The sequence below is a fragment of the Gordionus sp. m RMFG-2023 genome, chromosome 1 (genome assembly GCF_954871325.1).
Source record: "Gordionus sp. m RMFG-2023 chromosome 1, tfGorSpeb1-WG-v2, whole genome shotgun sequence".
Taxonomy (NCBI): domain Eukaryota; kingdom Metazoa; phylum Nematomorpha; class Gordioida; order Chordodea; family Parachordodidae; genus Gordionus; species Gordionus sp. m RMFG-2023.
The window spans coordinates 44,885,478-44,902,898 of NC_088775.1; the positions used below are offsets into that span (position 1 = coordinate 44,885,478).

The following is a 17,421-nucleotide window of genomic DNA, read 5'->3' on the forward strand; positions in this document are numbered from 1 at the left end:
TTCTCAAGGATACCAACAAACCTTGTACCCAGTTGTAGTTTACTAAATGAGTGGAACTTACCCTTTCCGATATTGTAATTGTAATTTATAAATTAGTAAAATAAAGCATATATTTCTTATTTGTTTTTTAATCTTGAATAGTTATATTCATGATAAGGAATGAGCTAAGAATATTTGAATCCATAGACATCAAAATTCCATTTTATTTGCTAGGTTATATTCTTCCAAAAGATGAACCGGAAAAAACTTCGCCATTTGGGATGGATAGATTGAGGGTTGATATAATCATGAATATCATATGGTTAGGTGTTTTGACATATATGTTTAATTGGGTGTAACTAAACTGAGAATTAACAGGTAAACTGAGAATTAACAGGTAAACTGAGAATTAACAGGTAAAATTTATTTATGGCCTATCAATTATATTTTAAAAACTTGAAAAAAAAAGGTTTTTATTATAAAAATTTAATTTATCCAAAATTAAAATTATTTAAATATATAAATTAGAATAGAAAAGATATTGTAGTTTAGAAATTTATAATATGTATAACAGATCTATTATATAGAAAATAAAACACCCATAATATTTTATATATCATAAAATAAATTCCGCTAGATGGCGTATATTATTAAAATTTTAGTTTTTAATTAAAAATAATATGAATTATAGGAGCATAATTCTACGCTCTGGATTAATTGATTTGGTACCGACTTATATAAACATAAAATGAAAAAATTTTTAAGTTTCCATCATTATTTTTGGAGTTATGATGTGGATTCTCAGTTTAGTCAATTTTTTAATTTTTTTTTAGATTTTTGGGATTTTAAAAATATTTTATTTTTTTTGACTCATTTGATGTAAACTAACTTATATTAACATAAAATGAAAAAAATTTTAAGTTTCCATCATTATTTTTGGAGTTATGATGTGGATTCTCAGTTTAGTCAATTTTTTAATTTTTTTTAAAATTTTTGGGATTTTAAAAATATTTTATTTTTTTGACTCATTTGGTGTAAACTAACTTATATTAACATAAAATGAAAAAATTTTTAAGTTTCCATCATTATTTTTGGAGTTATGATGTGGATTCTCAGTTTAGTCAATTTTTTAATTTTTTTTAAAATTTTTGGGATTTTAAAAATATTTTATTTTTTTGACTCATTTGGTGTAAACTAACTTATATTAACATAAAATGAAAAAATTTTTAAGTTTCCATCATTATTTTTGGAGTTATGATGTGGATTCTCAGTTTAGTCAATTTTTTAATTTTTTTTAAAATTTTTGGGATTTTAAAAATATTTTATTTTTTTTGACTCATTTGATGTAAACTAACTTATATTAACATAAAATGAAAAAAATTTTAAGTTTCCATCATTATTTTTGGAGTTATGATGTGGATTCTCAGTTTAGTCAATTTTTTAATTTTTTTTTAGATTTTTGGGATTTTAAAAATATTTTATTTTTTTTGACTCATTTGGTGTAAACTAACTTATATTAACATAAAATGAAAAAATTTTTAAGTTTCCATCATTATTTTTGGAGTTATGATGTGGATTCTCAGTTTAGTCAATTTTTAATTTTTTTTTAGATTTTTGGGATTTTAAAAATATTTTATTTTTTTGACTAATATTAAATTTTGGAAAGAGATACCAAGGATGATATAATACCTTCATAAAAATTATTTGAGGGTACATATCCAACCATTATTAACTGAAAAACTCCAAAATGAAACATTGTTATATTCCATCCAAGTCCTTCTGAGGAAGCCAAAAATTTATGTGAACTTTACATTCTCATTATTTTACAAAATATTCTTCATAAAAATTGGCAGATAAATATAAATTCCAAAAAATATGCCCTCTCTAGTTCTATGATTTGGAGGCTACAATGAAAGAATTGTAAGCAGTTTTATGTGGTATTATTCTTGGGGCTTGCATGAAAAACAATTATTTTCCCACTTGAATTTTATCTGGCAAGAAGATGTATAGATTTTTACAGTACTTTCAGTCAAGAACGATTTGAATTTAAGGTTTGTTGATAAAGTCTTAAGAAATAAAGATGATCCTTTCTCTCCAATTAAAGATATATAGAAAAAAGTGGCAATTTCTAGATTATATGAGCTGAGTTCTTATATAAACAATTCATACTTTTAGAGGTAGATAGGATGTATATTCTCAATAAACCTGTAAAATATGGAATCAAAATTGTCAAGTTTTTTGACACCAGTAATGGTTATATTGATTAATGAGTTTCCTTATTTGGGAAAACACTATATACATAGACCTTCCATTGGTAGAAATTTTGTAAATAGATAATGAAGCCATTATATGTGTCTAATTGTTAAACATCACTATGAGCAATTGATTTTCATACATCAAGGCCACTAATGATTTATTATAAAGCCCCATTAATTTAACAATTGGTGGGAACCTTAGAGAGAATAAAATAGAAAATACCCCCTATTCTTTTTAGAAAAAAATGGGTAGAAAAATTAATATCTTTATTTGTTTATTTATACTTGTCTAAGAATTTTTTAAAAAATTTTTGCATTTAAATTTGATAAAGAATATAATTTTTTTTTAATATAAAAAATTTTACCTACATTTATGTGATAGTAATTAAAAATAATTATTAATTCTTGAAAAATATAGAAATATAAACTTTAAAAATTTAATATAATAGGATTTTTTAAACATAAAAGTATTTTATGTTAACAAACCAAAATAATAGTAATTATTAATAATATCAAAAATATACTCATAATTAAAAGTCTAAAAACTGTTTTTATTTCGTTTAAAATTCTTATATAATTATATATATATATATCTAAAAATTCAGCTCATTGAACAGTTAACACAGAACAATATTGCAGCAGAGTCAGAAAAGTGGGTGGTAAAATAATTTTTAAGAACAGGCAGGCATGCGGACAGGTTAAAAAATTCTAAACTATGAATGGGTGGGTAGATGGGTTAAGAATTTTAAACAATGGGTGGGCAGGTTAAAAAAATTTAAAATCATTTAAGTAAATATTAATAAAAAATTGTTCCTCTGAACTTTTTTGGATATTAAAAATTAAAATTTCCTTTTTGGTATCATAAAAGCTTTTTTCCTAAAATAAATAAACCTTTTTATATATTCTAGTTTGGTGGAAACGACAAGGAAGAGATTTGCCAAAGCTATCAAGATTAGCAAGAAAAATATTGGCAATTCCTGTAACTAGTGCTTCTTCTGAACGAGGATTTAGCATTGCTGGAAGGGTTTTAGAACATAAAAGAACATGTTTGACTTTGAATCCAGAAAATGTCGATTCATTATTATTTTCATGAATATTTTATTTGATCAAATAAATTATCCATAATTTAAATTGAATATTTTTTTATGCTTAATATAGTAATTTCCTAAAAACTTTTTATAGAGGTGTAATGCTGATTTTTTTTTATTAGATGCTTGAAAAATTAAAAGAATGGTCATAATTAAATTTTTTAATAGTGGGCTTGGGGTTAAAAAAATTTTATAAATAAAGGGTGGGGCGGGTAAAATAATTTAGACTAATGGGTGGGCGGGCGGGCGAGTAAAGATTTTTAGACTAATGGGCGGGCGGGAATATTTTTTTGAAAACTATGTGCGGGTGGGTTAAATTTTTTTAAAACATTGGGTGGGCGTTTTTATGGTCCAAAAACTTGCCCAATGCAGAGCTCTAGGTCGAATATCCTACAAGAGCAAGGACTAAGCTAATTAGATTGAGAATAGATATTATGCGAACTACTTATTACATATTTGTTATTTATTTATATGACCCTTTTAGATATTTTAGTCATTGTTGGAAATTTCGTTTACCAATTTCTTCCAATTACAGTTTTTGTATATCATTTTGTAATTATGAGAGGTAATTCTAATTAGTGGTTTGTATTGGTCGGGTTTTTGGACCATAAGCCCGCCCACCCAATGTTTCAAAAAAATATTAACCCGCCTGCCCATAGTTTTCAAAAAAAATATACTCGCCCTCCTATTAGTCTAAAATTCTTTACCCGTCCACCCATTATTTATAAATTTTTTTTAACCCAAGCCCGCTATTATAAAATTTAATTATAGCCATTCTTTCAATTTTTTAAGCATCTAATAAAAAAATTCAGTATTACACCTCAACAAAAAGTTTTATAATTTAGGAAATAAATTACTATATTAAGCACAGATAAACATTTAATTTAAATTATGGATGATTTATTTGATCAAATAAAATATTTATGGAAAAAATAAATATAAAATTGATATTATATATAATTACAATGCAAAATAATAATGAATCAACATTTTCTGGATTCAAATACGTTCTTTTTTGTTCTAAAAACCTTCCAGCAATGCTAAATCCTTGTTCAGAAGAAGCACGAGTTCCAGTAATTGCCAATATTTTTCTTGCTAATAGCTTCGGCATATCTCTTTCTTGTCGTTTCCACCAAAGTAGTTTTAAATATATAAAAATTTATTTATTCTAAGGAAAAAGTCTTTATGATACCAAAAAAGGACATTTTAATTTTTAATATCCCAAAAAGTTCATAACAATTTTTTATCAATATTTACTTAAATGATTTAAAAAATTTTTTTTAATCCGCCCGCCCATTGTTTAAATTTTTTAATCCGCCCGCCCATTGTTTAAATTTTTTAACCCGCCCCCTGCTCGTTTTTAAAAAAAATTTTGCCCGCCCACTTAAATGAGCGGGTGTAGGTGGGCGGGCCAAATCCCCGCCCAATGCAGACCTCTAGTTCTAATGTTCATCCACATATTGTATTCTTTCTAGTATGATCTAATTGTTATATATTGGTACAAGGGATATATATATTTTTTTTATCGGATTGGGCACATCCTTTTTAAAATATCATCGGCAGATGTAAAATTTTTCCATCTGATAAAATGGCTTATTAATTTTTAAAAAATTAATTTTAAAAGTATTTAATATACTTTTGATTCACGAATATAAACTATAACTGATCATTAATGATAGTAATACATATTTCAATTTCTATTTATAGATTCATTCATTACTTTTTAATATTATATTATTAACTTTTATTTCACGTAAAAAGTATTTTGCTAGACGAAGGGGTCATATACCTAACGCTATGCGAAAACGAGTTTTCAAAGAAGTTGGCGTTCAGTTACCTCGATGATCTAAGGGCGGAATTCAGACTACGATATATCGACAAAATCCCAAGAGTCACCCGGCCTTACACCTTTATCGAGTTCGGTTAGTATACTTTCTCTAATTTTAACTTCACTTTTTTTCAAGCTTGTTTTCATTTTTTCCTAATTCCTAAGGCCAGCCCGGTCTATAACAATCGAGACAAACAAAGTGGAGACATTAGTCTATATTTTGTTATAGAAGCATTTATGGCATAATGCTTCAATATACATACTATATATATATATATTGTCTTATTAGAAGAAGGAAAATGTGGTTTGATAAAAATATAAGGTATCACATATAAAATCAATATTTGCAAAAATGTCTGGCCTGAATTTTTTAGCCGGCGAGTCGGACCGGGCAGATCTTTTTAACAGTACCAGCTATCCAAGTTAATTTTATTCTTGGATATTATTTGGTAAGGAGAAACTTTAAAATATTTTAATTAAATGAATTTACTTTTGCTAAAATGCCACTAACATATGTCATAATCCTTATTTTTGAATTTTTTTGCAAATGCGTTAAATATATAATATAAACATGTTTATTTTCATATTAAATATTTTAATATTTATTTTAAAAGAATTAAAATTCAAATACTTGTTATAATTATGCCATTAGAAATATATCTCAGATACTGTAAAAAAAATTATAAACATAAAATTTGAATTGAATAAATCAGAAAGTAAATCTAGTGAAAAATAGCGAGTAAAATAATGAATAATTCAGTTTATTTTAATTTTAAAGTAAAAAAATATATTTTATTCAAAAAACCCAATTCTTATATTTAAAAACACCCAGAGTTAGGCAGTACCGCAAATACTTGTAGCGATTCGGTCGACCATCTCAAAAATGAATGAAACTTGGCATGTTAATTATTTATGTTGTAAATATTAATAAAATCAAAATTTTAGAGTGCTAGCTCAACCAGATCCAAAGATATACGCCTTCAAAGTCCAAAATCGCTAAGTGCGTGATTTCATTAAATCTTGTTATTTTAAAAAAATACTTAAGATAGAGTTACAAAATATATATAATTTTATAGCCCTTAAAATTTTACGTTGGAAAATATAAAAACAAAATTAAAAAATTTCGAGTGTTTTCTTATTTCCGGTAAAAATAAAACAAACATTGTTAGGAAGGGATTTTTTTTGGGTGCTTATATTCACTAAAAATGTTTATTATCTTTATATTAAACAATTTAATAAAAAATCTCGATAGCCATTTTTGTTTTTTTAATTTTATTTGAATATTTTTATAAATAAATAAATGTAATATAGATGGCGTTATATTAATATTTTATTATAATATATAATTTTTAATAAAAATATGAATAGTATTGTGATTAAAATTAAAAAATCAATTGAGTATAACCAAGAATGATGTCGGACGATATATAAGCATGCAGCCCCATACAGATATGATTTTATTAGGACACTATATTGTAAAATAAATAAATTTTAAAATTTTTTACGCAAACAATATAAAAATAATACCTCTTGTTATAATCAGAGTTGGGCAGGTCCTCCAGAAAGAGAATCTAGATACAGATACAGATTCTTAACAAAAAAATGAATCTTAGATACAGATACTAGTATCTTTTTCAAAATATCAAAAAGATACAAGATAAAAGATACTTGTATCTTTTACTAAATTAGAGTATTTTAAATACAAGATACTTTTAAATTATCATTACCAATTAAATTCGAATAGTTTATAAAATACAGTTTTTATTATTTATTTGTGAAGAACATACCATTCATACACATATAAGAATGAATATTTGCAATAATTAATAAAATATTTATTAATGAATTAATTATAATAAACAGGGATTTTAATATTAGTTTTTTCCCATTAATAGCTTAAACAGGGAAGGGAGAATAATATATATAATGGGAGTTAGAAATTTGCAAATAAGAAAAAAATATTAAATCAAATGTTTTATTAGAATTTGCAGGTTATTTTCTGTGTTGTTTTAAATATAGCTTATATACGGATTATATGGCTAAATGGCGTCTCTAAAAAAATATACCAGTTTTATTTTATTCATTATCTTTAATAAGTATTTATCATTACTTGTTTGTGATATTTTTTGTAATATCATATATATATATAAATATCATTTAAATCTCTTTTCAATTTTTTTTTATATATTTCTTGCAAAATTATTAATTATATATAAAAAATATGAAAATAATGTATAACATTATATTATAATTATTAAATACATAACAATTTTCTTTAATGCATTTTAAATTGATTAAATTTTGTAAATAAATGCTGTAATGTAATTTTACTTATATCATAAATAAATAAAAGTAACTAATAAAGTTGAATTCTACTTTATTATAATTATTTTATTAAGAGCCTTTTAAAATTATCTAATGTTATTATATCAAGTGTAGCTTAAATATTTCCTCTAATAAGAACTTGCTAAAAAAAATATATTAGGGATGTGCCGATATTTTTTATCGGATCGGGCCGACTTCACCCTTTAAAACATCGGTTATCGGCCAATATTATAAAATTTGATCCGATATAAAATGGCTTCTTTAAGAAAAATAAAATTTTTAAAAAAGTTATATCTAAGATCATTTATTTTTATAAATAAAATCGAAATCCATTTTTATGTATATTTTTTAAATAATAATAAATAATTAATAAACATTCTGCCATATTGTTATTTTTTTGCGCATTCTGTTATAGTGTGCGAAATTTTCTTCAGAATCTGTTTTTAGTGAAGTTGATGATATTGACAGTTACTATCGCTGCAAGCTGACCTCTGATAAATTGAATATATTGGTATTTCTAAAAAGAAATCTTCGATATATTAATGTTAAATATTATTTTAAATATTTATTTCAAATTTCATAATATAATTGTTTATTACTTATTATATATATAATATAGATTAATGTTATTACTTATTATATAAAAGTGAAATGTTATTACTTATTATATAAAAGTGATTTAACAATAAAAATATCTTATATTTTTATATAATTGCATTGCAATTGAATTGAATATAAACTATAACTGATCATTATAATATATTTAAATGACATAAGTTATGGTATAGTTAAATTATAAACGTTATACTAATAAAAAGTATATTATAAATGAAAACCATTGGTATCTTTACAGAATACAAAATTAGATATGATATCGGATCGGTAATCGACCGATATCAATTTAATATGGAGAATATCGGATCGGCCTCCAAAAAAGTGGTATCGATACATCCCTAAAAAATATATATCTAATGATTTTAATTTGATATTCAACCATCTTCTATAAAAAATTTTAATAACAATTATCTAAGAGCGACTTAAGTATAGGTATTATTATGTTAATAATTATAAAATAAAAATCTATAATATACTTTAATATGTTTAATTAACAAAGTTTGTAGATGAGTTTGTTGAACCTGTAATAACATTTTTACTTGTGCAATTTTGACATTCAGCTTGTACCTTGTTCTTTTTCACATGAATTACTTTATAAAATTTTCCATCTAGAAATTTAAGATTCGGATTTGATTCAGGAGAACCTATTCCATAATTTCATCTTCACTACTATGATTGTTAAACATTCTACAAATTAAAAAATATTACATATAAAATATATCCTTATCTTATTTAGTTTTGGTGTTGTTATTTTTAATCTATCAATCTTTGTGACCTGTAAAACTTCAAACTAATTTTGGTTATCAATATATTTAAAATATGGGAAAAAATAAAGAAAATAATACAAGATTTCACGAAGAAAATAAAGTTACATTGTGTGATATGTAAATGTTTTAAACATGAATATTAAAAAGAATCTGTATCTGAATCTTTTTAAAGAAAATGAAAAAGATACAAGATTCTTTTCAAAATAAAGGGTCTTAGATACAGATACTAGTATCTTCTTAAAAATGTCAATAAGATACTGAGTACAAGACAAAAGGATCTTGTATCTTAGATACAAGTATTCGCGGTACTGCCCAACTCTGGTTTTAATCTTATCCCATTTTGTGCTTATTAATAGAATTTCTTGAGACGATAATTTGTAGGTATGTCCTGTCACTGTAATAGGATCTACTATTGTTATTATTTGATTAATGGGTATCCATATCTTTTCCTCAATTGTGTGGTAAAAGAAGGATGGTGATGGTCCATGGGGATATAAAAAGGAAATATATATCTCCTCAGTAATTTCATTCTTTTTTAGTACTGTGGCTAACTACCAAAAATCGTCATAAACACATGTTACGAATTCTATAATATCTGCAAAAGACAAATTATCGGCATCTGAGATATTGTTAATTTGAAAGTCCTCTGCATATGAATATTTTTTTGATTTAAGCTTACTTAAACTCAAAGGAAATACGGCATGTATTTCCCGAGTTCCTGGAATGGGACGAACTAAATTGAATCTTTCTCATAGTTTAATCTCTTGTAAATTGTATTGTTCGTTTGTTATATATGTAAAATTTAACTGATGGCATGTTTTGTTTTGCAAACTGATATAAATCAACTGGCGTTAAAATGTGTCCAGAACTGATGCGCTGAAGGCTTAAACGTGCTGCTAATCTTTTTAATGCTCCACCAAGGCCTTCTCACGGACCTTTTCCATGGGATGTAGCTGAAAAATGCCATTCAACTGCTACATCAAAATCTGATTCAGATAACACAGATTTATAAAAAATTTTCTGTTTTTATATTGTGCAGCTGATCCGTTGGAGCAGTAATATATTTTGTTTAGCTTTTTGCTGAATTGATTGGTCAAAAATTTTATCATTTTAGTCTGGTATAAATGTACTGCAATAACATTAAGTTGAAGTGACTCTGATATTACCATATAATTAAGGTTTTCTATATTGCCTTTATTATAATATGCTATCATAGGATGGATAGTGGCTTGATTATTATTCCAATGGAATCCTTGAACAGCATCTTGGATTATAAATGCATACTTTTCAGAGAAATCACAAATTATCATAATTCATTTGGTTGTAAAAAATATTTAAGTTTTGAAATATATGATGATTGATTGGTAGCAATGATAGAAATAAAAAAATAAAATAAGCTGATAAAATCGTTATTTTCAAATAATAACGATAGTAGATCCACAACAATGAAAGGATATATCTACAAATCATAGCCTTAGGAATTTCTATTAATAAGCGCAAATAATAGTTTGAATATAAAATTTTAAAGTATGTTAATTTTACAATATGGCATTAATAAAATAATATCTGTATGGGCTGCCTGCTTAGCAGGGTTGGGCAAATTTTCAGAAAATGGTATTCGGATACAGATACATTATAAAATTTTGTATTTAAGATACAAGATACTTTAGAAAAGTTTCAATAAGATACAAGATACTTGTATCTTATTTTTTTAAAAAAGTATCTAAGATACAAGATACTTTTTTAAAAAACTTTAAATAGTCAAAATCAAAATGTATTAAGCTTTATTTTCTTATCTATAATATAAATTTATAAAAAAAATTTAAAATAAATTGTAGAAAATAACAAATTTATTATATAAGATAATGCGATATTTTTTTTAATAATTGTATAATTAGTAAATAATAATAAATTAGTATTATTTTTTAATATTATTAATTTTTCAAATAATTTATCGTTCAATCTTTGACGATTTGGTCTATTAACCATATTAGCAAATCTAAATAATCGTTCAACGGGGGCAGAGGAGGGTAATATTGTGTTATATTTAATAAATATTTCCTTTATATATTTATAACTATTTAACATTGCACCTGTCATCTTTCATATAATTTAGGACCTCTAATTCAATATCATTTATTGAATTATTAGAATTGGATGTGGTATTTTTAATACAAAAGTAATCATCATCTTCATCAATTGAAGATTTTGTTGACGTATTAATTTCAATATTATTTTTAAAAATAATTAAAGCTTCATGTATTAACAAATCCTGAAGGTATTTTTTTTCTTTTTCACCATCAATCCAACGATTTTAAAAATAGGGATGAGAAATAGTTGCCAAAAATGCGCTTTTAAAGTTATTATCAAAATCATATATATTTTTTAATCTTTTATTTAAAGAATTTTCTACGGCAATAGCTAATGGCTTGCAAAAATGTAGATAAATTTGAATTAAATTTGTAATTTTTTTTAACGACATTTAATAAGCTGATTCTCCATAATAGCAGTTGATTTCACTTTGTATTTTGTCAATCGCTATAGCCAATGGGGACATTATATTACAATATTCTTCTAAATATTGAATTTCAATATCTCTTAATTTTGGAAATTCTAATTTTTGACATAATTTAGGAAGTTCGCCTTTAAATTTTAATAAACTACTAAGACTATCAAACATACTTTCCATCTTGTGCAGCAAGGTGTAACTAATTGTTTTCCTAAAACTGCTTTGATAAGTTCTGCAGTTTTAGGCCTATAACTAGCATTCCATAGCTTAGTACATTTGGCTATTGCGGGATGATGAATTTTAGAAATATTAGGAGAATCCTTAATAGCTTTCTCGACATCTGTTGTGGCAATAAGACTTATCGTATGGCACAGACAACGAATGTGGGGATTATAAATGTGATTTATTATATAATTATATATTATACTTTTAGATGCTTGACAAAAAGTCCGCAGAATCACTTATAGATTTGTGGCATTCTTTACATTCTGCAGTAATTTTATTATTATCATGTTGAAGTACGAAAAAATTTCCTACTTAATTTAAATTTATTATTTTTCTGTTGAAAAGAATCATCTGAAGACGAAGATAAACATATTATTCTATTTTCTTCTTCCATTATTTAAAAATAGACGGATATAAAACGATTCAAATAAAATATAATGGTTCTAATTGTTAGCAAATTGCTATATGACGACCAACGTCATATATCATAAATTATCTAAATATCTAAATTCTGATTAAATTTTAAAACAATATCATTTAAAATTTTAATACTATTTAAATTAACGAATATAAATTTTTTTTAAAGTATCTGTATCTTTTTGAATTAAGTTTGTTAAGATACAAATACTTCTACAAATTGTATAATAAATATCTTATAAATAAATTTTAAATCAATTGCATGGTGTGTATTTGAAGCCATATTCTATATCTTCGATTGGAATTTTAATTTGGGCCACGTGATCTATTATTTATTTTTAATTTCGCATTTTAATAAACCCTATTTTTAAAAATGGCTATTTTTTTGTAAAATTTTTCTTCTCAATTTTCTACCCATCGGAAAAGGAAAAATAATATATTTGACAAATTTCAAAACATTAAAATTAGATGAATAAAAGGTAAAAATAAATGTTTATGAAATTATTTTTGATAATTATATTTTGTAATAATCATACGTGGTTTTAAAGACACATTATGCAAATAAGGTATTTTATTTGAGTTTTATATTTTTAGAATTATGAATTGTGGTGACATACCTAATGATAGTGAAGATTCAAATTTAAGTGAAACGTCGGATGAGAAGTTTCTATCAACACAAAATAATGATTTAGGTATATTTAAAATTTGCTCTTATATAATCTATAAATATATAGATTTCAATGAGACAGATGATTCGGAAGAAAAAGAAAATATCAATAATGAAAAAGAAAACACTAGGAGAAAAATAGTTTGGAATTCCACTTGAAAGTGAAGGCCATGACCCACTACATAAAATTAGACCCCTAATAACTAACCAATAACACTAAAATCTTTATCGATAAACGAAAATATTTGCGTAGATGAGCAAATTATTCCATACAAAGGGATAAGCAGGTTGAAACAATATAACCCTCAAAAGCCCAAAAAATGGGGCTATAAAGTATTTCTACTATGCGGAGATGATGGCCTTCTGCATAATTTTGAAATATATTCTGGGAAAATACTAGCAGCGGAAGGATTGCCTGATGTTGGAGCAAGTGGCAATGCTGTGCTCCGTTTAATTTCTTATATACCGCAGCAAATTAATTATAAATTATTTTTTGATAACTGGTTTTGTTCCCCAAATTTGCTAGTCGTACTCGCTCAAAGAGGGATATTTTGCGCGGCCACGGTCAGAGGTAATCGACTTCCAGATATAAACTTCCCAACAGATAAGGAATTTTAAAAAAAGGCGAGGATTTTTTGTTTAAAAAAAACAATAATAAACGGAGTGGAGCTAAATTCAGTGAAGTGGCACGACAATCGTGCTGTGACTTTATTAAGCACTTTTGTAGATGCACATCCTCTAATAGACTGTGAAAGATATGATAGGAAAAAAAAGGAAAAAATCATGATAAAATGTCCAAATATTGTTAAAATATATAATAAATCAATGGGAGGTGTAGATCTCATGGATTCTTTACTTTCCTTATATAGAATTCATACGAAATAAAGAAAATGGTACCATAGAATTTTATTTCATATGTTTGACATGTTACTTATAAATTCATGGTTGCTATATAAACGTGATTGTAATAGTATATCAATAGCACGCAAGGATCGATTAAGTTTGTACAATTTCAAAATTTCAGTGGCGAAGTCCTTTGCAAAAATATGGCAAATGCACTTCAAACAATATACCAAAACGAAAATCAGTTCAAACTGGTTATCGGGAAAAATGTAAAAAAGGACCAGCTCAATATTTACCACTTGAAGAGGTTAGGAAAGACCTCACGGCTCATTGGCCAAAATATAATGATAAGAAGGATAGATGTAAAATGCCAGGATGCTTATTTATAACAAAAGTATTTTGCAAAAAATGTGGTGTATATTTATGTTTTACGCCCACAAATAATTGTTTTATAGATTTTCATGAAAATTAAAATGTTTAAACCTTTAATATTTGTTGTATTTAAATAAAATTTTATATATTTATATTTTAAAGTACAATAAAAATTATTGTGGAAATAATTGAAATTTGTATCCTTAATTGCATAATGTGTATTTAAATCCACATACCGTTCATCTTCTAAGAAATTTAGAATTTTTTTAAAAAAAGTGAGCCATGAGATTATCAATAGTATCTAGAGAAATAAAAAATCTAGTTTGCCAAAAAAAAATTATTCTAACATAGTACATGCAATACAGGGTTAAATAATATGTATCTTAGATACTTTCCAAAATTTAAAAAAAGATAATCTTAAATACAAATATCCATGATACACCAACACTGCTGCTTATATATCGCCCCAGGACATCATTCTTGGTTATACTCAATTGATTTTTTAATTTAAATCACAATACTATTCATATTTTTATTAAAAATTATATATTATAAAAAATTTTAATATAACGCCATCTATATTACATTTTTTTATTTATAAAAATAATAAAAATTCAAATAAAATTAAAAAAAACAAAAATGGCTATTGAGATTTTTTATTAAATCGTTTAATAAAGGTAATAAACATTTTTAGTGAATATTAACACCCAAAAAAAATCCCTTCCTAACAATGTTAATTTTTTTATTTTCACCGGAAATCTTGAAATTTTTTAATTTTTTTAAATATTTTCCAACGTAAAATTTTAAGGGCTATAAAATGATATATAATTTGTAACTCTATCTTAAGTATTTTTTAAAATAACAAGATTTAATGAAATTACGCACTTCGCGATTTTCGACTTTGAAGGCGTATATCTTTGGATCTGGTTGAGCTAGCACTCTAAAATTTTGATTTTATTAACATTTACAACATATATAATTAACATGCCAAGTTTTATTCATTTTTGAGATGGTAGGCCGAAAATCTCGTTAAGATACAAGATCCTTTTGTATCTTGTATTCAGTATCTTTTTGACATTTTTAAAGATACACTCGTATCTGTTATCTAAGATCCTTTATTCTGAAAAGAATCGTATATCTTTTTCATTTTCTTGATAAAAGATACAGATACTTTTTAATATTCATGTTTAAAATTTTACATATTACAGTATACATCTTATTTTCTTCGAGAATCTTGTATTAATTTCCGCCATATTTTAAATATAATGACAATCAAAATTAGCTAGAAAATTTACAACTCATATTAAGGAAGATAGATATAAAAAAATAACACCAAAACGAAATTAGCAAAGATTATATTTTATATAAATGTAAATCGATAGTATATTTTTTAATTTGTAGGATGATTCACTCATGGTAGTGAAGGAAAGTAGTGAAATTTAAATTATGGAAATAAGTTCTCGTGAATTAAATTCCAATTTTAAAATTTTATATGAAATTTTTTTTAAAATAAAAGTTAAAAAAGACAATATACAGGCTAGATGTAAAACCTGTGTAAACAAAAAAATGATAAAGGGTTAAACACAGATTTTGTTAATTAAACATATTAAAGTATATTATTTATGTGTGGTTAAAAGAGGCATAGGTCACCTAAAAAATAAAGTTTTGTCTACCTTTATTAAAAGCTGCTTAAGATGGTATGGGCAAAAGATCTTAAGAAAATATTTCCCTATGATTTGAATATGAGGCTTTTTTACATCAATATCACATCCATATTTTAAGAACTTATGGATTGAGTCGGATGATAAGAAAAAATACTTTTAAAATATATTAATAAAAGAACTTTAAATGAAGTACCAGAGTATGTAATCAAGCTCGAACTATAAATACCAATAGATTTAACATCTAATAAAGAAAATGATGATTATTTATCTTTTGATAGCAAATGTTGCTGAGTTCCATAATACAAATAACATTGAACTGGAGGTTTTAAATTATATTAAAGAAAGTAGAAATGTTTAATGCTTAATTATTATCCTTCCATTGAGGAATTTTTTTACAAATATAATACTGCAATAACCTCATCAACTTAAATTGAAAAGTTATTAAATTTTGGGGCACAAAGTTAAGTACGTCGAAACGGCAAAGGTCTAATGAAAAATTATTTGAAAAATTTGATCATCTTATAAAATAATAAATTTATTTTAAATACTCTTTTGCAAATTAATATTTCAATTCCCATTAAAAATACTAGTCTCCCTTACCTATCTTCGCTAAAAATGCGCTATTACTAATATTAAAATGCCTGTTTATTATAAACTCATAAAATATTTTATTAATTATTGCAAATATTCATTATTATATGCGTATGTTATGTTTTTCACAAATAAATAATAAAAACTTTTTATATACTATTCTAATCTAATTTTAAAAATATCTTGTATTTAAGAAAATCTAATTTAGCAAAAGATACAAATATCTTTATCTTGTATCTTTTTGATATTTTGAAAAAGATACTAGTATCTGTATCTAAGATTCATTATTTCACAAAGAATCTGTAGCTGTATCTAGATTCTTTTTCCATAGGACCTGCCCAACTCTGAAAACACCTTATAAATTTACATAATTTCTTATATTAAAATACCCCATATTTAAATTATTATATTAAAAACCCCCAAATTCATTTGTTTAATTTATCTATTGCCATTAAAATTTCAGACAATTATATTCAAAAATCGAAGAAATCATTCGTAGATTCTAGGAGTAGGAGACATTTGACCCACATCAACACGCAATTGCAAGATGTTCAAAAGATAATGGTACAGAATATAGACGATGTTTTGCAGAGGGGAGAGGCTCTGTCAAGTTATTTTTTTTTATATTTGAAGCTGAATAGAAGGAAAAGTAAAGAAAGAAAGGAATTAGTACAAAAGAATTGTTTAATACTAATTTATTTTTAAATTTAGTGTTAGATGATAAAGCCACTCATCTGAGCTTGCTCTCCCAAAAATACAAAAAAGAGGCCCATGCGCTCAATTTAAGAAGTTCTTACCTCAAGATAGGAATTCTACTTTTCCTTGTCCTTATATTGTGCGCTTACATTCGATTTTGGTGGTTTTGACGATATTTCTATTTATTGTATTATCTTATAACTGAAACTTATTCTTATTATTTGCTTCTTTCTATTCATCTTAAATTCTTCTTTCTATTTTTAATTTTTTTTTTTATTCATTACCAAGATGTATTAATCTTTGAATTTGTTATATCTTTTGATATTTTTCATTTTGTTTTATTATTAAATTTGTTTGTTATTCAAAATACCAATGTATATTAATAAAATATTTGAATGATAAATATTTTGGAGTGCGCCTTATTCTGCTCACTGAAAATGAAACACTAATAATTAGTTCTAATTAATTAATATAAGTTGTATATATTATATATTTAAAAAATAGTAGATAGTAGCAGCAAGTTGTTCTTGTACCAATATTAATTAAGAAAACAGTAAATAAAAGTTAACAAAGAAAAATT

At 24.9% G+C, this 17,421-nt stretch overlaps 1 protein-coding gene across 1 annotated transcript; it reads left to right on the top strand.

Moving 5' to 3' along the window:
* Nucleotides 1–46: 46 nt before the first annotated feature.
* On the top strand, nucleotides 47–17,404 carry LOC135926096 (vesicle-trafficking protein SEC22b-like). The gene is made up of 5 exons (XM_065461784.1): nucleotides 47–74; nucleotides 142–301; nucleotides 5,084–5,244; nucleotides 16,609–16,755; nucleotides 16,857–17,404. The coding sequence occupies exons 1-5, from the start codon at nucleotides 47–49 to the stop codon at nucleotides 17,009–17,011; spliced, it is 651 nt and encodes a 216-aa protein (XP_065317856.1). The 3' UTR covers nucleotides 17,012–17,404.
* Nucleotides 17,405–17,421: the final 17 nt, after the last annotated feature.

Coding starts and splice junctions, on each gene's coding strand:
- LOC135926096 (XM_065461784.1), top strand. CDS start 47: ATGAGTGGAACTTACCCTTTCCGATATT. Junction 75..141: donor AACTTACCCTTTCCGATATT/GTAATTGTAATT, acceptor AATCTTGAATAG/TTATATTCATGATAAGGAAT. Junction 16,756..16,856: donor GAGGGGAGAGGCTCTGTCAA/GTTATTTTTTTT, acceptor TTTTAAATTTAG/TGTTAGATGATAAAGCCACT.